The 23,380-nt window shown below is 32.2% G+C and overlaps 1 protein-coding gene across 28 annotated transcripts in view; it reads right to left on the bottom strand.

The window, feature by feature from the left end:
* LOC149743584 (uncharacterized) overlaps positions 1-23,380 on the bottom strand; it is a 64,388-nt gene that overhangs the window by 5,013 nt on the left and 35,995 nt on the right. For 27 of the 28 annotated variants that reach the window (XM_089887488.1, XM_089887492.1, XM_089887489.1 and 24 more), the window contains 46 exons: positions 23,059-23,163; positions 22,205-22,315; positions 21,812-21,916; positions 21,514-21,633; positions 21,030-21,137; positions 20,596-20,703; positions 20,004-20,111; positions 19,642-19,746; positions 18,950-19,057; positions 18,569-18,673; positions 17,857-18,044; positions 17,291-17,438; positions 16,876-16,980; positions 16,462-16,566; positions 15,931-16,038; positions 15,697-15,801; positions 15,192-15,305; positions 14,589-14,693; positions 14,091-14,198; positions 13,629-13,736; positions 13,431-13,520; positions 12,916-13,041; positions 12,434-12,541; positions 12,063-12,158; positions 11,701-11,829; positions 11,181-11,285; positions 10,642-10,851; positions 10,062-10,169; positions 9,363-9,467; positions 8,886-8,989; positions 8,246-8,348; positions 7,342-7,551; positions 7,024-7,153; positions 6,621-6,715; positions 6,106-6,210; positions 5,576-5,659; positions 5,042-5,170; positions 4,388-4,492; positions 4,000-4,092; positions 3,117-3,221; positions 2,788-2,895; positions 2,086-2,193; positions 1,557-1,652; positions 1,093-1,203; positions 495-602; positions 32-139 (listed from right to left, as the gene is read on the bottom strand). In XM_089887488.1, the coding sequence (XP_089743614.1) occupies positions 32-139; positions 495-602; positions 1,093-1,203; positions 1,557-1,652; positions 2,086-2,193; positions 2,788-2,895; positions 3,117-3,221; positions 4,000-4,092; positions 4,388-4,492; positions 5,042-5,170; positions 5,576-5,659; positions 6,106-6,210; positions 6,621-6,715; positions 7,024-7,153; positions 7,342-7,551; positions 8,246-8,348; positions 8,886-8,989; positions 9,363-9,467; positions 10,062-10,169; positions 10,642-10,851; positions 11,181-11,285; positions 11,701-11,829; positions 12,063-12,158; positions 12,434-12,541; positions 12,916-13,041; positions 13,431-13,520; positions 13,629-13,736; positions 14,091-14,198; positions 14,589-14,693; positions 15,192-15,305; positions 15,697-15,801; positions 15,931-16,038; positions 16,462-16,566; positions 16,876-16,980; positions 17,291-17,438; positions 17,857-18,044; positions 18,569-18,673; positions 18,950-19,057; positions 19,642-19,746; positions 20,004-20,111; positions 20,596-20,703; positions 21,030-21,137; positions 21,514-21,633; positions 21,812-21,916; positions 22,205-22,315; positions 23,059-23,163 (5,256 nt within the window). The remainder of the gene's footprint in view (positions 1-31; positions 140-494; positions 603-1,092; positions 1,204-1,556; positions 1,653-2,085; positions 2,194-2,787; positions 2,896-3,116; positions 3,222-3,999; positions 4,093-4,387; positions 4,493-5,041; positions 5,171-5,575; positions 5,660-6,105; positions 6,211-6,620; positions 6,716-7,023; positions 7,154-7,341; positions 7,552-8,245; positions 8,349-8,885; positions 8,990-9,362; positions 9,468-10,061; positions 10,170-10,641; positions 10,852-11,180; positions 11,286-11,700; positions 11,830-12,062; positions 12,159-12,433; positions 12,542-12,915; positions 13,042-13,430; positions 13,521-13,628; positions 13,737-14,090; positions 14,199-14,588; positions 14,694-15,191; positions 15,306-15,696; positions 15,802-15,930; positions 16,039-16,461; positions 16,567-16,875; positions 16,981-17,290; positions 17,439-17,856; positions 18,045-18,568; positions 18,674-18,949; positions 19,058-19,641; positions 19,747-20,003; positions 20,112-20,595; positions 20,704-21,029; positions 21,138-21,513; positions 21,634-21,811; positions 21,917-22,204; positions 22,316-23,058; positions 23,164-23,380) is intronic. The other variant, XM_089887638.1, reaches the window with a different exon arrangement.

Here is a 23,380-nt window from a genome sequence, read left to right as displayed (position 1 = left end):
TGTAAAATTTTCGTTGTACATATCATTTTACCTCACTCTGTGTGTGTGTCACCTCTTCAACATGGGCCTGACTTGGGTTATCAGGAGTGAAGGTGTAACCTTTTCCAGTCATCGCTCGGTGCCGGCGTTTGTATTCATTCTTGACAAATAAAAGATGATTATAATAAATACTTTAACCCCTTTTTTTGGTTTAAACAAATTTTGTTTTAGAAAAATTCTTGAAAATTAAAAGTATATATTTATTATAAGCATATCATTAACATAAATCTGAGACCAATTTAATTAATTGGGACAAATTCTTGCTGCTAATGCAGTAAAACATTTTATTGTTAAGTTATTATGTAAAAACAAATGGTATCCTTACATCACTGATGAATCTACTTAAATCTTTGTGACAAAATATTATTTTTTTGAAAATATACCATGTATTTTAGCAAACGCAGTACAAAATTTCATAATTATAGTTATATGTACAAAACAAACGGTATTCTTACATCACTGATGACATCTTTGCATGATGTTGCATGGAGAATATCTGGTCTATCAGTAACACTTGTGAAACCAGTACCAACATTGTCTCGGTACTTCTTTGTGTACTTGTACTGAGATAAACAGTATTAAGTTAGAGTTGAACTTATAAGTCGAAATGTAAAAAGATCTGATTTAGGTTGTTAAATTAGTAAGAACCACACAAAATTCTTCTGATTCTAGACATAAAATAACCAAAGTTAATCAAAGTAATGAAACAAAATATTCTTCTTTCATTTTTCAAGCTTCTTGCTCAGTCACAACTGTTTGCATTACACCAATCATTTTAAAAACTCACAATTTTAGACCCGGCATACTTTATTTATCATATCTTTTTAGTTAGTTGGTGATAGTTCTGTAACACCAACGTTTGTTTTACAGTAAACAGTTTAAAAGCATTAGATATAACAAGCCTGTCTTTACACAGTGTTATTAATAAACTAATCGTTGTTAAAATTTTGTTCAGTTATGTAATTTACCATCTTTAGACACCACATGTCAACACTTTGTTATCTCGTTTTGATTTGATTTTTGATAGTTTTACAAGCACTAGATTAAACCAACCTGGCTTTGCACGTTTCCAATATTCTCCACATGCTTTTGTTGAGGAGTATCTTTAGTGAATCTCCAGCCTTTTCCTTTAATTTCTTTGTCGAACTCCTTTCGGTATTCAAGCTGTGAACAAACCAGGAATAAATCAAAACCTTCACTTTATTATGGTATAACATTTCACTACAGTGAGTAAAAGTATAAACACTTTTTTACCCTTAAGTTGCCGCAAGAACATTCCTTATAACATTCCTTATATACTTATAACACGGGTGTTCTGTTTCATACATCTCGTGTCTGCTTACGAGTTACCACATATGTAACATTGCAGGTGATTATATAGGTACACTTTTTATGAAGACCAAAACAACCTTTTGAGTGTAAAAAGTAATAAAAGCGCTAGAAAACTAATTAATATTATCACAACAATAGGCAGTTTAATGGGATATAGCCTCTTTGCTATACATATGATCACATACCTCACTCTGCAGCTTATTGGCTCCCATCACATGTTTCATTGAAGGCGTCTTTAGCATCTCAATGTCTTTACCTTGAACCTTCTGCTTGTAGTGAACCTGTAAAAGATGTTGCCGATATTAATGCCATACAATGATCATAAAGCTTGCAATAACTCAAGTCCTTCCCAAAAGAAAATTTAATTCTGACAAGCAATTAAACACAGAGATTTAAACTAAAGTGTCTTGCAAATACAATATTACAAAGCTGTTCTTCTTAGTACAGGTACACTATTCTACAAATACACTTTTATTTTACAGTTAAGGTGGCTGTACACAGTATCCGGCATTGTATGCAAACCCGTGTCCAATTCCGCATGCGGCAGCGAAATCCGGACAAAACGGACTAATTCCGGATACTGTGTATAGCCACCTTTAGGGTTAAGAACACTATTCTGATACACTTAAAAATACCTAATGTGTTACAGTAGGTTTAGGCTGAAATTTATCAGTGGGTCTAAAATTTGTGAATATGTTTGACTTTAATATTTACAGTGCTTTGCATCTTTGCCGTGTTCACTGCATGTTCAATCTCTGGTGATTTCTCCAAGATGGTGAACTCTTTGTCAGTTGAATCCTTGGCTTCTTTCTTGTACGTCACCTGTGTGTAATGTAATATGTTGAAGATGTAATATAGACATGCATGTAACACAGAACAATACAAGCAAACATAGAAAATAATTGAAATGAAAATTAAAGTATTTGAAACAATAATGGTGCTTATGCACAGTAAAATTAAACAGAGATAAGAAAATAGAGAAATGATAAAGTTTTATAGGCATGCATTTCACACGAACAAAGCATACATGACAATCAAAATAATTAAAACAATAACAGTGATTATTCACAGCAAAATTAAAAAGAGATAAAGATGATGATGATATGCTGGAAGAGTCCATTGTTTAAAGAAAAGACATCATGAAGTGATAGCTTAACTTTAAATGTTTGGTGAAAACTTGAATGAAATAGAAGAGAAGGAGGAAGAAGAAACAGAAGAAAGAGTCAGAAACACTACATGCTTGAAGAGATATTCATGATAGAAATATTCACGATCACTCCAAAATCATGATGAAAAAGTACTGATTAATCATGCTGATGAATCCACACTCATGATGAAAAGAATGAAGATAATCATGCTGATGAATCCACAGTCATGATGAAAAATAATGATGAGCCGACGCCCATGGTTACATACATCGCTGACGTTTCTTTGCACTTTTTGCATATGTTCGGTGTCAGGACGATTAGCGATAAGTGTATAACCTTCCTTCTGCATTTCTTTGTGCTTCTTCTTATATTCCGCCTGTGATTAAAATAATAAAATCCATAAAGTTACATACATGGTAAATCATAAGATTTACTGTCATTATTGTCATCCATTCATTTGTTCAATAAATGATTTGCCTTGCCATCTCAGCCATACAGAATACCCAAGTTTGTCTCGAACGATCGGGAACTACGGAACACAGGTGGAACCGGCAAAGCATCTTACCCCACAGTACTATATGTTATTGCGCTACAAACCTTGCTTAGCATCTTGTTAACTTGTGTTGCATGGTTCATATTCAAATCATCCTCAATCGTCTGATATTGGCCTTTCGTTTTTTCAAAATCTTCTTTATATTTATTCTGAAACATTATGGTTTAGATTTGCGGTTCCAAAGCAAGGATTCGAATATGCTTGAAAAGTAAGTTCAGTGGTAGCAGTTTTTTTATATTTTAAAACAAACACAAAACACTTTTTGAAACATCAGACAATGTACTGTTGTTTGGTGAAAACTGATTTAACTTCCAGTAAATAACTATCTTTGGTATGAATTTAAAACAGCTTTTTACAACCTATTTTATAAATTATGATCAATGTAATAAGGTCTATTCATCAGCGAGAATGCTGGAGGCAGCAAGAGTTTATAAATCCACAGAACACCTATGTTATAACGACTATCATTGCTCTATCATGCGTGAATAAAAGGTTACATTCTCTCCACATTAGTTTTTCACACCATGATCCAATTAACTATTAAGGTCTATTCATCAGACTAAATGATAAGAAGCAACAATAACATCATTGTACGGGTCGTGTCTTTACGCACACTTTTGTTTCTATTAGAAGTTTAACTTAATTAAAATAAATGGCTCGTCTTTCCGCTAGGTGTAGCGACCACGTTTATTATCTTCCAACTAAATGTAAATATGTTTTTAACTGTAAGCGTATTTTAACAAATGTTGTTTTGTCGCTATATCCTGTCTTTTCATTTAAAATATTTCTAAATCTTCGCTACCGTAATTGAAGAGACAAATAAAAGTTATTATATTATTATTATTGGTGTTTTTAAAACCATGATCAAATGTTCTATCCGCCTACATTATTAAAACAGCAATTACATTATTAATGTTATCCACAAACCTTGCTAACAAGACTTGACACTTCAGTTGCGTGTTTAATATCTGGTGTGCTTTCCAGTATGGTAAACTCTCCAGCTTTGTCCTTGTATTTCGACTGAAAAAATATACAGAATGATATTGATGTGTAGGCTACTTAAAATTTGACATGTGTTGCTCGTTACATGTTGCCAAAAATTGCTCTACAGTGCTTCAATAAATTTGTAATATATGAAGCCCAATTAAAAGCAATAATTAAAATTTCACCAACTGTCACATTTTTACGACGCAGAGATATACAAAATAATTGGGTTCACCAAACAGGCTATGACTAAAATGGCCATTACTAACAAACAAAAAACAAATAGTGGCAAATATTTGTGAAATTATGACATCATAATGCGAACACTCACCTCACTGACGTCATCTTTAACTTTCCTGAAGCGCTCGAACTCGGGAGTGTCTTGTGGGATGTGATATTTTCCTTTCATCTTACGAGCTTCTTCCTTGTATTTATTCTACACAAACAAACAGTATTGTAATAACTGGGGTTTATGAAGTTCATGAAGAAATTGAAGGATCATTTTTGTGTAGGAAAATGTAAGATCGTTTTTTGCACACTACGAGAGCATATTTTGTTTGCATATTTTTTTGGCAAAAAATTTAAGTACATAGTTTAAAACAATACTGGAATAACAAGATTAATTAAAGAACAACTGGCTAAGAATGAGTTCCATCCCATGTAATAGTTAATTGGGAACTATTTAAATATTACAAAATACCACAAGAAAAACCTTAATGTACTGGAATATTAAGACTAGTTTATTACAAGATTCCCCCACTGTAATTTACTATAATTTATGGGATTTAGATTTTTAGGAGGGATTTTCCTTTAACAATCTATATCAAGAAAAAATTCTTTCCCAACGCTAATTTATGTTATGACGCGTGACATAGATTTTTAGGGGAACTGAAATAGCGAGACTAGTTTAAGAATTATTTTCCCGCTGTAATTTGTGGGACTAAGATGTTTTAGGGAGATTTTTCGTCCACTGTAATGCACTCACCTGACTAACAAGATCTCCCACTTTCTTTGCATGAAGGAACTTTTGTTCATGTGGATGAGAAGACCAACAAACTCCAATGTTTTCATTAAAATCTTTCTTATAATTTGCTTCACTTATATTATCACGTACCTGTTACAATAAGTATTGTTGTGAATGAATGTAACTTATTTACACTGGCACGGCAAGGTAACAGCAGTCATTATAACACGGGTTTTTGTTTCATACATCGCATGCCCATTTACCGGTTATCATAGATGTAACTTATTTATCCACACATGGTAGGGCAACGACAGTGATTATATTGGTGTGTTCTGTTTCATTCACCTTTTTGCCTGCCTAATAGTTACCACGTATGTAACTTTGTGGGTGATTATTTTTTAAAAATTGACTCTAAACGCTGTGGTACAACTCCAGATAAGTCATACTTGATATTTATAGCAGGTGAAAGGAAAACACCAGTCGTTATAACACGGGTGTTCTGTTTCATACACCCCATGCCCACTTACAAGTTATTACTTCATAGCCGAATCTTACATTTTTAGCATGCTTCATGAAGTTGTCAGATTCCTTTAGTTTGTATTGGTGGGCCATGTCTTTGTCCTTTGATTTGTATGTAACCTGTGTAACAAATTGTGTAAAGATTTATATATAAGTGTTGGCATATCTTCTGATCTGCGAGTCGTTTTACATTAATTTTGAACTTTCTGTTATTTCTACAGAAATTATATCAGTAATGGGATAACCATTTGCCTCCAACGGGCCTTATACCATAAATGGTTTAAATCAAAAAAACTCTCTAGCTTAAAAAGTGCACCGATTTTGTTAGCCAGAAATCATATTTACCCTTTATACAAACAGCAGCCTGTTATTTTAAAGAATTTTGTTCTGTTACTTTTGCTAATAGATAAATAAAAATAATGTTTTAGTCATTCATCTGGTAACAAAATAGTGTATTTTCAAAGTTTCATCTGCTATTCGGCAAGAATTCATCAGAAATATGGGAAGGAATTTACATTTTTTGTACTATTTGTGTCACTAATATAATATTTCTAATTAATTCTTACATCACTTATATGTTTGTTGACTTCCTTTGCTTTCTTCATCCATGGGTCTTCCTCTGTTGGATGGACTTGGTGAAGACGTTTCTTTGCAAGCTCTTTGTACTTGATCTGGTTTAAAATAAAGCAATACGTTAATAGGTGCATTATAAAACATAACACACAGTATATGTTTTAATACCAAGCAAATTAATATATGTAATATGAAGACATAACAATACATAATATATACGGGTGGGACTTTGATCTGTTTCCAAACTATTTTGGTCTGTGGGTATTTGTTCTTTTCCAAAAAAAAGCATGTTAATCCTTGTATTATGACATAACAGAATAACAAACAAAGTAAAACTGACAGCATACACAAGCTGCCTGGGTGGGGGTGTAGGACCTCATCCATATAGATTAGAATGTGCATATACATTGTTGGGGTAATAGGCCAACTCGTGCCTAAATGCCATGTCCTTAACAAGAACCTCACCCACATAGAATTAATAGAATAATATAACAATGCATGTAATTACATCACTAATGGTGTGAGTGACTTTCTTAGCATGACCGGTTTCTCTCGTTTCTTTCATCTGAGTGAATGCAGTTGGGTCATGAACGAGCTGTTCAGCTAGAAATCAAAACACACAATTATTTTCTGTTAAAACCCTCAGTTTCACATGAGTTGACTAATAATGTTAATTTTAGAAACTAGACTTGCAACGTATTTGCTTATTTTAAATATTTTATTATTTTAACCATAACTGTTTCCTAATGACTGTCATTTTGCTGATATTTATGATTCATGCCTTATTGTAACTTTGTAAACTTGGTTATCGTAAGCACCATTTAAAATTTATTAACAGTTAAGATTTTGTTAACATTTTTTTGTTTTTTTGTAAGATTTTGTTAACTTTTTTAAAATTGGTTAACAGCTACCTTTATCTTTATACGCCTTGTCACTTGTGAGCGTTGAAGCATAACATTGTTGTTGCATTGTGGCGGTTCCTTCAGACGGAAGTTGGAAACCAGTTGCTAAATCTTTTTTCAAGTTTCCTTTGTATGTTTTCTGGATTAAAAATATAGGTACATTAGGTTGGTGGTACAAGTTTAGTGTTTAAACAAATTGGTTAATTTTTATGAAATATTTTGATGTTCAAATGATGTGTTAAACAAAATCTTTAAATAGAATTTAGTAAAAATAAAGAATTTACCTATAATTTTTTTATGTAACTAAGTATATAACAAACAAGTTACCTCGCTCTGCATTTCTTGGCTTTCTTTTGCTTTCACCATCGTAGGTGTGTCGGACACTGTTGTGAAATGTGAATGCTCTTTTTGTGCCTCACCCTTGTATGCAATATCACTAAGATATGTTGCTGCATCCTTCAACCTTTGGAACTCGGGATCATCAGGAACAAGAAGATAATGCTGTTGGTCTTCTTTTGCCTTTTGTTTGTAACCACTCTGTAATAAAATAAAGAAATCAAGCTTTTTTGTAACGACCACTTTTATTTTCTTTTTCCAATTAAATGTAAGTTTTTAACTGCAAGTCTGTTTCAACAACTGTTGTTTTGTCGCTATATTCTATCGTTTTAAATATTTATAATTTTCATGTTTTAATAAAAGTTATTTTACTGTTAAATCAAGTTGAAAATGTAATAAAAATAAAATAATAAGTGTTTTTATGTTTTTCTCAGCTGTGTAAAACTAAAGTTTAATAAAACACATTTATCTCAATATGTTAACTAGTTTATGCTTGTCAATTTAAAAATATGAAACGAACACATATAAAATAAATTCCATGTCTGGTCTAGTTACAGTAGAGTTACTCCAGGGAGCACACAAAACCTCAGCTCTTAAGATATAAATACTTTATTAACTTGCTAAACAGTTTACTCGTCTTTTTGTTGTTTCAATTTACACAATCAAAAGGTTTGTGGAATATCTATATAGTATGGTGGGGGAAGATGGGACCTTTAGCACATAATATCCAGATATCCTAATTGTGTTTTAAACAATTACAAACGGTCTATTGGAGTCGCAAGGACACAGTTTTATAATTCTTTGAATTTTCTTTGTTTACTACCAAATGGGACGAGAAAATAGAATGAAAAGGAGTCCCATCTTCCCCCACCCTACTATAGAAATACCGTCTTACCTTGCTAAACAGTTTACTATTCATCATTGCTTGCTTGGTCTCTGGTGTTTCAGGTATTGGTATCAAGTTACCACGGAAAAAGTTTTCGTAATCATCATGGTATCTGTATATAAGAATAAATGAATGAATGTAATTTTTTTATTTTTTTTATTTGTGCTACTTTTTTTATAGGTGTGGCTGATAATTTGGGAAACATATTATTAACCACAATGTTGGAGCAATTGCATATTGCCTAAGAACATACACTCACAATGGAAGCAACGAACGAGACATTAATATCAAAATATTGGAACATGCAATAAATAAAAGTGTGTCAGAGGCAACTGCAAGAACTTAAACACAGTTGTCAAGTGTCATAGTCTTCCAATTTAAGAGTTATTCCAATATGTAACTTTGTAGAAATTATTGTTTAGTTTCTTATTATTCTAGATTGATAGCCCCTTTGTAACTTATGGGTTGAAGCAATTACTGTTGAGTGACCTAAGGAGACATACACCAATAAAAGTGGAGCCATAAAACCATGAATCTGGTTACATCTCAATAAGACCCAAGGGCTCTCACTACTGTATGACAGCACATGTAATAGTAGAACATATATAGCCTTGTATTATACACAATACACACTATTATCACAGCTTACTTTGCAGCACTGATACTGTCGGTCACATTCTTCACGTGTTTGTTGAATTTATCCGGCTGGAACTTGCATTTCAACTTTCGTCCACTTTTCTGGCCGTACTTGATCTGTAACAATAGATTGGAAATTTTTACTTAAGTAGTTTTTACCCAGAAGGCCGTCATTTTGTTGCTTATTCCATTTCCTATGTGGTTTTAATTAATTTGATCTTTGCTATCGCATTTAGAAATAAAACTTATTTGTGTAATATATATCATTGAATAATTGCGTCATAAACTCCGATCAATATGACCTGAATATGACGTCAGCAAAATTCTCGCCAGACCAAAATAAAAATCATAATACAAGTATATACTATAGTGTATTGTGAAATATCCACACATGTGGTACAAGCATAGACTTGGTATACCGTGTAATACAAATTAATAAACACTACATATATCATGCTTGTATGGTTTATACACCAGAAAAAATCCTTACATGGCTGATGAACTGTTGAGCGCGTTTAGAAGTTGCCAACCAAGGAGTGTCAGCAACTTGAATGACTTTCCCACGGGAAAGAATCAAATCTTGTCGATATTTGTTCTACAACATAAAAGTTTAAGGGTACACAGTTTATTAAAGGAAATACCTGTATGCTTACTAGTCAGATATAGCCAGGTTTGTCTACTAATTCATAGCGAGTGATAGAATCAAATCTTGTCTATATTTATTCTACAACACAAGTCCAATGTTAAAAGTTACATTCTTACCACTCAGGGTAGAAAAAACAGTTAAATATCAAGTCATATCTTTGTAGCAGCACCTAATTCATATATATATATATAGTTTCAGTTTTAAATTGAAAGATTTTCAGTAAATACTATTACGCGTCCGTGTTTGTGTATATCCATATACATAAATAAGTTGTGCCTATTTTTGTATGTAATTTGTAAACACAGTAATTTTGTAGTTAAAGTTACTATCTTTATGTGAATCGCCAATCCTGGCCTAAATCCTAGGGTGAATCGCCAATCCTGGCCTAAATCCTAGGATTTATTGAACGCCACACTGGAATCTCACCCACTTAGAATAGAATAATTCTGTCTTTTTAAGTTTTCATCTCCAAACAACATTATATGTATTATGTTGCTTTCTAATGAAGTTATTTCATATATATTAATATTTTACATCTCATACTTCACTGAGTTTGTCAGGCATTGTGCGCATGTGTTTCATTTGAAGGGAATCCTGGTAAGTGTCAAAGGGTTGGCCTTTCTCCTTGTTGTATTCCTCTTTGTATGTTGTCTGGGAAGTAGAATAAATATTATAAAGCATAAAATATGTTTGTAGGAGTTATAAGTTTAAAAACTATTGCTACTATTAAAACAGTGTAAATAACTTGAAAAAAAGTTGTTAAGCATAAAGTCTGTTTGTAGAATTCAGAGTTAAATCAATAATTTTCTAAATTTGTAAAACATTAAGTTTTATAAGTGAGGATTATGGTATTTTCCCCATGCCCTAACAAGTACTAGTTACTGTTGAGCTCCATACTAAGTATATACAAATAAAAATGTTATGGGAACAGTCATACATTTATATTATACACTATACAGTTTAACTTTCTCAGCCAATCTTCCTTAAAAACCAATGGCAATCTCCAAAAAGACACCCTAGATCAAATTCCAAGTTGTTCTGGATAAGTAATAGACCTATGTTGTTCCTTTATAATACCAATAGCATTTACATGTTTCATATTAATAAATAACAGTATCCTTACATCACTTAGTAATTGAGATGCTCGCTTAGCGTTGACAATACTTGGTGTAGAAACATCAAGATGATATTTGTCTTTGATTTTTTCATATTCGTTCCTGTATCTTATACCACTGAACAACTCCTGCATTTTCTTTGAGTGTAAGATAGATGGGACGTCTCGGGAATCCTTTACTTTGGCTCCTTTGCCTTTGTGGGGTTGTCTGTACTTGAGCTGTAGGTAAACAAATATAAATTAAAAACAATTTCATAACTTGTAATAAATTCTGCGAATCTGACCCCTAATCTGGTGCTCATTAAGTTGAACGATTCTGGTGTCGAAAAATATAGTAAAGGAACGGATACTACAAAAACATAAGACATTTTTCAATTAGAAAAAAATATTTCTTATGAAATATTAAATTTGCCTATTCCAGTTTCTGTGGGCATGGTCCTCCAGCAGGGAACGACGTGGGTTCTAGGATTTAAGCCAGGATTGGCCGATTACCCCTGTTTAATTAGTCAGTCACTCCATTAATTTTTCCAAAGCTTATTTGTACTTACATCAGAAATAAGATCATTGGCCACTTTTGCTTGTTTAAAGTTTGGTTGGTCAGTTGTGAGTTTGAAGGTGTGTCTGCCTTCCTCTGCTTTCTTTGTATATACATTCTGGAAGCATCAGGTTGTAAAGATAGTTTTAATTACAGTATGTTAAGAATATTCTACATATTGTCAAACCTATGGTTTCATAATAAGATGTATGAAGATATTTTATCACTATATGTACAAATATTATTGTAGTGTTATAATTGTTTCATAATTTGTACAAACAGAACACTCGTGTTATACAACTGTCATTGCCACTGCGACGCGAGGTTTAATAAGTTACGTTCGTTGTTCTTAGCACATGTAGTAATGAGATGCTGAATCAATTGAAAAATTGGCAAAGATTGTAAAATAAAGATGTTGTTCCTTCGGTGGGGGTATAAACATAACTTAAAACATTTTCTTAATATAGGTTTGTTTATTATTAAAATAACAAAATTTTGATAAAAAAATGTAAGTTTAAGTTATTTCTTTTTACCTGGCTTTGAAGTTTTCCAGCTTTCACTTGATTTTCATATTGTGGAGTTAAAAAGTAGGGATAGAACACAATTCCTTTCTCGTTCTCATAAGCTTCTTTGTAACGGAAATCACTGAAGACATCCCTCATCTAATGTGAAGTTTCAAGGAGTGTTAATGTTTTGTGGTTTATCTTGGTTTGATATTTTCAAAATAAGGATAATAAAAAAGAGAAAATAAGGTTGCTTAAAGAAAAAAGAACAAGCTTAATTGGAAAAAACAGAGAAACTATCAATTGATGCTTTCTTCGTTGATAATGAGCAATTTTAATTAAGTTTAGAAAAGAGAGAGTAACAAAAAAGTTTAGAAGAAGAGAATGTTTACCTTCTTTGCGTGTTTCATCTTTGGCATATCTTCCAAACAAGTTAGGTATCCTTTGTTTGCTTCGGCCTCTTTCTCTCCTTGCTTTCTGTATTCAATCTGAAAAAACAAACAAACAGTATATCAGTTTTAATATTTGCATCCAAAAATGCTCAAGTTCAAAAAATCCAAACTAATAATAACGAAAACAGTATAACATTAGTTTTTGCGGATTGTTGCATGAGATTTTTAAGTTTTTTTAGTATTTAGTCAAAATCAGGTTTATAACTGGGTAACTTTCTTGATAATTTTAATAGATAGTTTATAACTTTACAATTATTTGAACTTTTTTAGATTTTTTGTTTATTGTATAGAGCTAAATGATGGCCACTTACATTGCTTTGTAGTTCAGTTGTTTCTTTGTTCTTTTTTATTAAAACCGAATCCTTTAGTTCTGAGGGTTGTCCAATGTCCTCTTTCTGATGTTGTTCTTTGTATTTAATCTATTGGAATAAATTATGAGCAAGAATTATATTAAAGGATTAAGCATATATTCTATATAAGTTTTATGTTGAGCTATAATTATACATATGATGTAATGTGTGAAATCTAGAATAATTCCCAGGTCATCTAGCATCTCATAACCTATTTCTTTCTTGTATAAAATATAATATAAAACCATATACATAAACAAAATTTAAACGTTTAATATATTCAATATGCCCGACAGCAAGAATTATTTACTTAATGCCCCGCTTGCTTTCTGAGAAACTTTTCTGTACATGTTAATATAACCATATAAAACCCATACATTGTTGTAAAAAAAAATATATAACCATTTTGGTTTAGGGTTTCAGATATGCGTGCAAAAGTTTACCTCGCTTGCTTTCTGAGCAACTTTCTGTACATGCTCAATATACGGAGTTGAAGGTAAAACACTGAACGCTGTTGGTATTTTTGAATCTTCTTTGTGTTTTTCCTTGTACACATTCTCACTTACAACCTGAAGAAATGAAAGAAAGAACTGGATAAACTATACGTTTAGGTTTATTATAATCCATTAATGTTTAAATTAAAATTTGAACATTTTTTTAAACTTTGAACAAAGTAACCATACTAAATTCAATAAAAAAATCCCATTTAACTATTTTAAATCAGTTAATTTTTTTACAAAATTAATATTAAATTGTGTGTATTAGTTTATACAAGATAGGTTGAGATAGATTCAGCTACTTAAGGGTAATAAGAAGGCATAAGAAATGACAAACGGTCCTATAACAATATATATAAAACAGAAGCTTTCAACCAGGGCCTTTCTTTATTCAAGATTCGTAAAAGCAGCTTCAAGAGATGACAAATTGTGATGAGATGAGCCTGGTATAGAACACAAACCTTGGCAATAGTAGCAGCATGGGCAATGGCTGGCGTGATTTCATTGCAACCTTGTCCTTTGGATTTCTCATGCTCTTCTTTATATTTGTTCTGTAATGATGGAAAACACAATTAGTTAATGTGGGTTATGAGCTAATGGTATCCAATTCATTACGAAAGGAAAGTTAACATTTGTAAATAAGAGTTAAAATAACTTACTTCACTGACAAGGGCAGTGGTTTCTTTTGCTTTGATAGCAGTCGGTGTATTCGTTGCTTCACTGCTCTGCCATTGATGCTGGTCCTTTGTACCAGCTTTGTATTGGTTCTATAAGTTTTGGTGGATTATAAGTATGGTGTTGTCTGGTTAAACATAACATGCATGGACAAACCTTTGAGTTTGAATTCGTGCATCAATTCACGGCAATCTGATGATTATTTGGTCACAGCAACTCAACAAAGACAGAAAGTATAAAAGGGTGAAAAATAAAGAACAAAAAAGAAAATGGAAACACTGCAAATAGGAATCACTGCAAATGGGAAACAAATGGAAACACTGCAGATGGGAAACACTGCAGATGGGACACACTGCAAATGGAAAACCAATGGGGAACAAAATGAAAACACTGCAAATGGGAAAAAAATGGGAAACCCTGCAAACTTCACGCATGAATAAACACACCTCGCTCAAGAGCGACACCATGTGTTTAGCATGATCAAGTTGAGGAGTAGTATCCGTCGTGAGGCCGCGACCTCTTGTGTGTTTTTCTAGATCCTTCTTATAAACGGCCTAACATATATGATAAACATTGTGGAAAAAGGTTACAATATGAAAGTGAGCACATATAGCTTTAAAAAAATAATGTATACTGACACATAATAGATATACAAGCATTGTACAAACATTGTATATTACACAATAATGTATAGTAACACATGATAAAAAGTAAAACACTTTACAGAAACAGTTTGAATAATAGTGTTTACAATAAACAAATTAATAGTGTTTACAATAAACAAAGGAAGATAAAAGAGAAATAGATCAACTATAAGCCTAAAACCTAGATCCCTTGGCAAGCATTGCCACAGGACCAAACTCATACAGAATAGAAACAAAATATTAAAATTGTTAAGACAACTTTTTTTAATATTTTCATAATACTGAATACAAGACACTTACATCACTTTGAATTTTCTGTTGTTTCTGTGCATGTCGTTGCTCAGGGGTGTCAACCACTGGAATAAGCTGCCCCTTCTGCTCATAGAAATCTTTCTTGTACTGAACCTGTAATGGGTATTGGGTTAGGGGAATAACCTTCAGTGGTATAATATCTCATAAAAATATGTGCAAAAAGGAAGAGGCAAGAAAAGAATGTGCAAACGAATTGGAAGAAGAAGATGCAAAAATTAAGTGAAGAATGAATAACTGTAAGCAAATGCATTTAAAACAACACAGCAATCTGTTTTACAATAATTGTTTATAAAAGTGAGTAAAACTGCTCTATTACAAAACTTGTTTAACAATAATTATAGTGCTTCAAACAAGTTCAAAAAACACAGAAATCTGTTTTACAATAATTGTTAGAAAAATGACTCTGGAATGTCACTCAGTTACAAAACAACTGCCATTGTTAAGTTTCATCTTAAATGATACTGTTTAGCACTTTAGCTTCTCATGATGTCATAATATTTCAACCAGCACAGCAAATTTCAATATGATGTCACACAATGCATTCCATTCATCTTTATGACAAAACAATCGATGCTTGTTCATGCTTGACACCTCAGATGGAAGGTCTTTTATTTTATCAAGTCTGTTCAACTGATAGTTGTCTTTTAGAGGCAATCGGTTGTAACCTTGCATCTTGTTTTCTAACGCATCTTTCTTGTAGGTGATCTGTAACAAAACATAGTTTGAAAGTAAAACTCAAATTTAAACTTTTTAACCCAAATCAGATTCTTGTAGCTGATCTGTAACATTATGTATATTTTAAAGTATCTGTTACAATATACATAGACATTTTCAAGTGATCTGGCACAAAATGCATTTTGAATTTTAAAACTAAAATTTCAACTTAGCTAACTAAGACACAATTGTGTATGTAATTTGTATAAAATATTTCGAATGTTATAATAAAATTTCCATTCAGAAACAAACAAAAAAATTTAAGCCAATTACGACAATACAATCTCGTTTTAACATTAAAATTGTAATTGTTTCAATAGAACAAATTTGAATAATATTGTTTGATTAATAGTTTAAAATAATAATGTTTCATTATACTTACATCACTAACAAGTTTTCCAGCTTCTTGGGCGTGCACAATTGTTGTTGCATCTTCGGGCAAAGTAACTTTTTGTAACTCTTTCAAAGCAACTTGCCTATAAGGTTTCTAAGAAAAAAAATGAAAAAAATAGATATATGAAAATAGGTTTCTAAGAAAAAGTTTCTGGGAAATAAAGAACAAAAAGTAATATTTCTGGAATTAATTCATATGTGACATCATAATGGCCATTCTTACATCGCTAGTGAGTTTTGCAACTTGCAATGCATGAACCATCTGTGGTGTTTCATGGATGTTAGCTGTTCCTTTGCCTTTTTCTTTTTCGTACTCTTCTTTGTATTTTACCTGTTATAAATATGCTAATGTTAGATCACAATTCTAGTTAGGAAGAATGTATGACATAACAATACATTCTGTTTGTCTTTATGATTACACATTAGAATAATGCGCAAGAAAGAAAAACAGGATATTCCACTAAAAGATGGTGCCGCCAAGTGTGTATAATAAGTCTAAAAGAGATCTTCTACAAATATGTAATTCCTTCATCCGTCATTATATATGTATACCTTATTGTTGTATTATATATAACTGTGATAATACCACATGTTGTAAACTTGTAATATATGTATATGTTGTTGTTATAATTGTGTTATAATACAATACTTGCAACTATCATAACATATAAATATGTTCTCATTGTAGCATGTAGATCTATTATAATATATGAATAAACTGTCGTTATAATAACTATTATAATATAATACTTACATCACTAACGAGGTCCATCGCTTGAATAGCTGTCACCATCCGAGGTTCATCAGTAATAAGATGATATTTATCCATTACATCACGGGCAGAATGACGGTACTTTTTCTGAAGTAATTTATTATGTCATATATACTATTAGTGTCGTACAGTACATTATTGACAGGCAATAATTGGTTTACTTTCTATTCTATATGGAAGTCCTTTAGAACATAGGATTTAAGTCAGTTTGCCTCTTGAATGAATGAATGTAACTTACTTTATCCTCGCGTAGCCGGAAAACGACAGTCGTTAAACACGATGTTCTGCTTCATACACCTCATGCCAGCTTACGAGTTACCAAGTATGTTACTTTTTCTACATATGAAGGAACATACTACACACCGGACATAGTACTAAAACAAAAGTTTTACTTACATCACTAAACATGTCTTTCATATCTCGATTGTGAGAGCGTTCAGGGGTTTCTGTGATAAACGGACATTTTCCAACATTTCTGTTGTATTCGGCTTTATATGCGATCTGTAATAAATAAAGAAATTAATCCTGGTTATACCAATGTAATAATACTAAAAAAGCTTTAAAAAAGGATGCAGTTAAACGACATTTAATAAAGGGATTCTATTCCATGTGGGTGAGGTCGTGCAGTGTGTCGCACCATAGGTCCTAGAATCTAGGCCAGGATTGGCCCATTGATTTGCCCATTATCCCACAATAAAGAGATCAAACTTTAACTTGTTAAACAAAATGTGAAACCCAATCTCCCAAACTTTGTTAAACAAAATGTGAAAAACAATCTTTCAGCTTAGTAAAAATAAGAATACCAACTTACTGCACTAATCTTCTTTTGTATTTCGCGTTCTTGTTTGTAGCCTTCTGTTTCATGAACTTTGTAGTTGTTACGGAATCTTTCTTTCAACCAGTTACGTTTGTATGTGGCAGGAGATGCGAACTTGTTTGCACGAATACAAGTTTCATACCTTAGGAAATTGTTGAAAAAATAAGCTGTGATATAATGTTTATGTATTTCAACTTTAATATAAGTTTTAACAATGCTTCCTCAGTATGTTTTAATGTAAACATAAAGACAACTTTCAAAAATTTCATATGATACACCAATTAAAAAACTAATATTCTATTACATGATCGAAGTCCTACAGCAAGGCATGCCATGGAAACTAAGACAGTTGGCCGTTTACCTCCCAAAATTCTTTACTCCAAAATAACAAAGTTGGCTCCCTACCCCCTAAAATGTTACCCCAAAAATATCGGAATGGGCTATTTATTCCCTAAAAATTTTATACCAAAAATAAAACAGCCTGCTTTTCACCTGCCAAAATTGTTACTCGAAGAGTTTATTAAGAGTTTATTATTTACCCCAAACTACCACAAACTCACCCATCAGTAAGATGAACAGGGAAATAGATGATGTTTCTCAGTTCATTATATTCCTCTTTATATTTAGCAGGTGAAATGAGGTCGTTAACTTTACTGGCGTGTGCCACGTCACGTTGTTCTGATGCCTTCAAAAACTGATAACCCCGAACTTTGGATGTAATTTCTTTTCCATCTTTTTTATATTCAACCTGTAATATTATCATGAAAACAATTGAAACATAACAATCACAGTTGTTTTTATAACAATAGAGCTTTTAATAGCATTACAGTTTTTAAAGGAATGCACAAGATAAGTTTTATTTGTATTAATATTATAACATGGGTATTTGTTTGACAGTAAATTTTGTTTTACAACAGTTAAAAACATCCCAACTTATATTATATGTAATATATATATATCCCAAATTAAAAGTTATATATATAACAAAGCACCCGAAGGTATATTAGATGTTAAATCACTATTAACCCTAATTTTAAACCATTTATTCCAAGCACTCAAGTAGTACAGAACAAACATCTTTCTAAATAAACAAATATGTTCACTTTATCTAACAAAAATTTGCAAGAGAGATTTAAGACCATTATCATGGCCTAAAATTTTAAAGTTTTTATACAAAGCCCTGCAAGTATGACAGAACAGATGTGTGTTGATTTAAAAAAATTAAACACAATATTTTATGATCCAACAATAGCATGCATTATGACAACATACATCACTGGTTTGTTGAGCCACAGTCTTAGCATGGGTAAGATGGGGCGTATCAGGTATTACAGAATATTGATGTAGATTTTGTGCGGCTTCATCTTTGTACAAGTTCTGAAAATACATTGTTAGGTTTAGTGGATGTCATAATAGTATTATAAAGGCAATGATAAAATAACATAATTTTGTTTAACTGTAACCTAATAATTGTTATGTTTTTTTATTTTTGAGATAAATAAACAAACAGTACGTTAAAACATCAACAATAAATGAAATCTTACTAAATATAATTATTGATGACATCATTCTATTCTGTATGGGTGAGGTCCGTGAGAACCTGGGATTTAGGCCAGACTTGGCCCATTACCCCATTGATGACATCATACTTACATCACTAACGATGGTTCTAACTTTCCTTGCATGTTGATAGGTTGGAATATCAGGATTATAATCCATTCCCTGACCCTTCTCTTTGTTGTGTTGTTCTTTGTAGAGATTCTATTAAATATGGCTTTAATGGAAATCTGACACATTTAAAAGTTATTTTAATTTATCTTAGTACACATTTCGGGGATATTTGAGAGATTTGAAGAAAAATTGCTACATTTGGAATAACTTGAATAAAACATATGGATGAATGACTAAGATTAATGTTTATTTAACCTGCAAAGTGGAGAAATTTTTAGTATTATTTTAGTTAATATGACACCAACGAGGTATATTATTTATAACATAGGTGACATTTATTATTTATTATAGCATGGGTGATATATGTCATACACCTTAAGCCCACACATACATCAACCATGGTACTAGCATCAAGATTTGAATCTAGTATTCTCTGGTCAGAAGGAGTGCTACTGATATATGGATTAAAAAATAATGTAACTTAATATTTTATTTTGTAACTGAAGCGAAGATCAAGTTATTTAATCATCGAAGAAAACGGAATTAACAGCAAAACAACAATTTTTAAAAGTTCTGGACAAAAAGGTGTGGGAAAGAGTGTCAAAAATGCGTGGCTCTTCTGCACAAATATTTCTTATATGTATTTTAGTAATAATTTATTGTTGTGTAGTTACCTGGCTAACAAGCTTTGATGATGAAAGTGCTTGTCTGATTTCTGGTAGCTCAGCAGTGATGTTGTATTTATCCATCACTTCTTTAGCAGCAGCTTTGTAAACATTCTAAACAAAATATATTTGGTTGGAAACACTGATCAGAAATCTATTCGGCAACATTATTTTATTATTTTGTTTAAAATTAGTGAGAAACATAATTCGTATTTGGTTGCTTCATTTTGTGGTCAATTTTTAAAACCTAATTTTGAATAAAAAACTATCATAAAAATATTACAAACAAAAAACAATTACTTGGAAAAAATTAAAAATAATAATTTATTCGGCAACACTGTAAAAATAATCATGCAACACTGTTAACTTACGTTGCTCAGTCTCATTTGGACTTCCCTGACATGCTGGTTGGTGACATCATCAGGTGAAGTGTGGTAACCCTTCAGGTACATTTCCCTTAGAGCTTTCCTGTCTTTATGCTGTAATGTACAAGTTTTGTTAGATGATTAATTTTCTGACAGATTTTGTATTATATTGAAGAAGTTAAAACCCATTTTAAGTTAAAATCCATTTGAAGTTAAATTCCATTTTAAGACTCTCGTAATGAACATGCATTTTTAAAGAAGATTGAATGTATGGTTGAATGCATTAATGCAACTTTTTTCTCCTTGTTTGGATGGGAGATAGTCATTATAACACATGTGTTTTGTTTAATACACCTCGTGCCCTATGTAATTTTGTGGTTAATCGTTTTTCTCTATGGCTGATAAATTGGACAACCCATCAATGAACACAGGGTTGGGGCGATTGCTGTTAAGTGTCTTAGCAAAGAACACATTTGCCCAAGATGGTAGCAGCCTCGGTATGCTTTAATTACAATACAACCACTAAACCTCAGTGTAGGATATTTCATATGTTATGATGTCATAATACTTATAACATTCATGATGTCATAATACTTACAACATTCATGACTTCATTAAGTTCTTTGTTTGATAAATAAGCAGGAATCTCATGATACTTGAAGTTCTGTTTCCCTTTGTTTTCTTCATAATTCCTCATGTAGTGAGCCTGTTATGTAAATAAATGTAACTTGTTTATTCTTTTGTGGCAAGGCAATGACAGTTGTTATACTGTGACGAACAGTAAATAAATGTAACTTGTATATCTCCTTGTGGGTGGGCAGTGGTTGTTATAACATGGGTGTTATGTTTTATACACTTTGTGCCCGCTTAGGAGTTGCCATGTATGTAACATTTTGGCTGTTTAAATGAATATAACATAGTTACTCTCGCGTGGAGGTGCATGACGTTCGTTATACCACAGTTGTTCTGTTTTATACAACATGACATAATAAACAGTGTATAAATCATAAGTCACAAGCAGAGGGTACCCACATTGCTGAAGAACTTATAAGCATCTGCCTTCTTCTCGTACTCTGGTGTAATGTGGTATGGGAAATAAACGTAATGCTTCATTTCATTGTATTCCTCTTTGTACTTGCTCTGTTGAACAATGAGCAATGTTAGAAAAAAAGATGAATAAAACTTATACTAAAATGGTACTCGTAAAACTAACAATACTATGAACACTGGGTTGAAGCAATTTCCATTAAGTGTCTTCCCCAAGGACTCACATGGCCTCAAAGGTAGAGGCATCAAGGCTTTAATTTGTAACCTATTAGCTCGAGGCACCACTTTATACTACCACTATATCACAGCGCAGAAACCATTAAAAAACACTTCACGATCGAGCACAGAAAAATAAATACCTATGTCACTGAAAGTACATGTAATGTTTTTCAGAAAAATCATTAGAAAACATTTAAGATTCAAAACCGAGCACCTGTGTTTTACTGAAAGTTACCAAACTATTACTCACATCACTGGCATTGGCAGCAACATCTCTTGCTTTCTGATATTGTGGAATCTGAGAAGAATTAAGCTTGAAATATCCTTGGCAAGAACCAGCCACCTCCTGCCCGGATTTCTTGTATTCAACCTGAAAAAGTAAGGTATATTTTAAAAGTGCAACTGTTAAACCATAAATATATTAATAATAATCGGAATTATTACTTTTTGCAAAATTATAAAACAAAATATGTACAGATAAAAGTGCATGGAAAAAAACAGTATCATTATAATTAAGTATTATTTAAAGTTGAAATATATTAACATACATCACTGGTAAGCTTATCAGCAACTAATGCTTGTTGGATATCAGTTGTGTCAAGTCCCAAGGTATAATTGTTCATTCCTTCCTCAGCAGCTTTTCCATATTCAACCTGTATGTAAAATGTGATGCGTCATAAGTATAACATAATGTAAAAATTTCTAAAATGATGTGCCAGAAGTATACATGTATTATCTGCTAGATTTTACAACTGCTTTCAATTTATTAAATTGAATAAACGTGATTTATCTTTTCTTTAAAAAACCTATTTTTCTGCAACAAAATGGGGCGACGACAGCGGTCCAGGTGTTCTGTTTCATACACCCCGAGTATGCTGAAGATACCTTTTTTTCTGTTTTATTAATATTGGTGCATGTCATTATATTTTAAATACACTTACATTACTAGCAAGTTTTGTTGCTTTAATTGCGTTCTTGAACAAAGGTGATGCTTCAAGGTGTTGTGCAGCTTTTCCTTTCACTTCATTTGCATAATCAAGCTTATACAATGCCTGTAACACAATTGTATTGTTACAGCTCGTTTTTTAAATAACAACTTCGCCATCGTTTTTGAAGATATAAATGCAAACTATGTTATGTTATCAAACATACAGTAGGGTGGGGGAAGATGGGACATCTTTAAAACATAATAACCAAATATCCTGATCATGTTTTAAACAATTAACAATGGTCTATGGGAGCCGTGAGGATAACGTATTTAGTTATCTCTTCGAATACAGTATCAAAGACCAGATTAATTATAACAGCGAAGAGAAGGGAATTCTCAGCAAAACGATAATCGTTAAAAGTAACCACAAGTAAAACTAGTTGAGCAAAAGTATCAAATAAAATCAAGGCTGCTGAACCACAATAGAGTATAAATTAACTCATGTAAGGTTGTATCTAATTAAAACAAATTAAAATGTAATTGGTATAAAAGTTAGCTCAAAGGCCTTATGTAAATACAACATAGCATAAGCAGTCTGTATCACCTATTCATGATAGTATAGTAGGGGAGGGGAAGCTGGGACACCTTTAGCACAAAATACCCAAGCATCCCGATCGTGTTTTGAACAATTAACAAGGGTCTATGGGAGTCATGAGCATATAGTTTTAACATTTTTTAAATGTTCTTTGTTTACTACCGAATGGGATGAGAAAATACAGTTAAAAGGTGTCCCATCTTTCCCCACACTACTGTATATATACCATATATATTCGATAAAGGATTCATAATTTAATATATATCCCTTACAGGGGAAAGCATTGCCGAGTTGTAAATAGCTCGAGCTATGACAGGAACCTCCACATCAAGATGATATTTTCCCATCAAGTCTCGGGCAGCTTCTTTGTAATGTTTCTATAGAAAAGTTAAAAATTCAAATCATTTGAATGCAAGTCAGTTTTTCCGGGGCAAAGACAGGCGTTATGAAGCAGATGTTCTGTTTTACACATATCTAACTGCCCAAAAACTAACGTAACTTTGTGGGCAATGTATGGCTAACAGTTTAGACAACTATTAGTCACCACTGGGTTAGAGCAATGTCTGTTAAGTGTCTTGCATAAAGACACATACA

The sequence above is a fragment of the Ciona robusta genome, chromosome 1, assembly GCF_009617815.1.
Source record: "Ciona robusta chromosome 1, ASM961781v2".
Lineage (NCBI taxonomy): Eukaryota > Metazoa > Chordata > Ascidiacea > Phlebobranchia > Cionidae > Ciona > Ciona robusta.
Note: the sequence above shows the minus strand (reverse complement) of the source record. Positions and strands in the feature narration are given on the sequence as shown.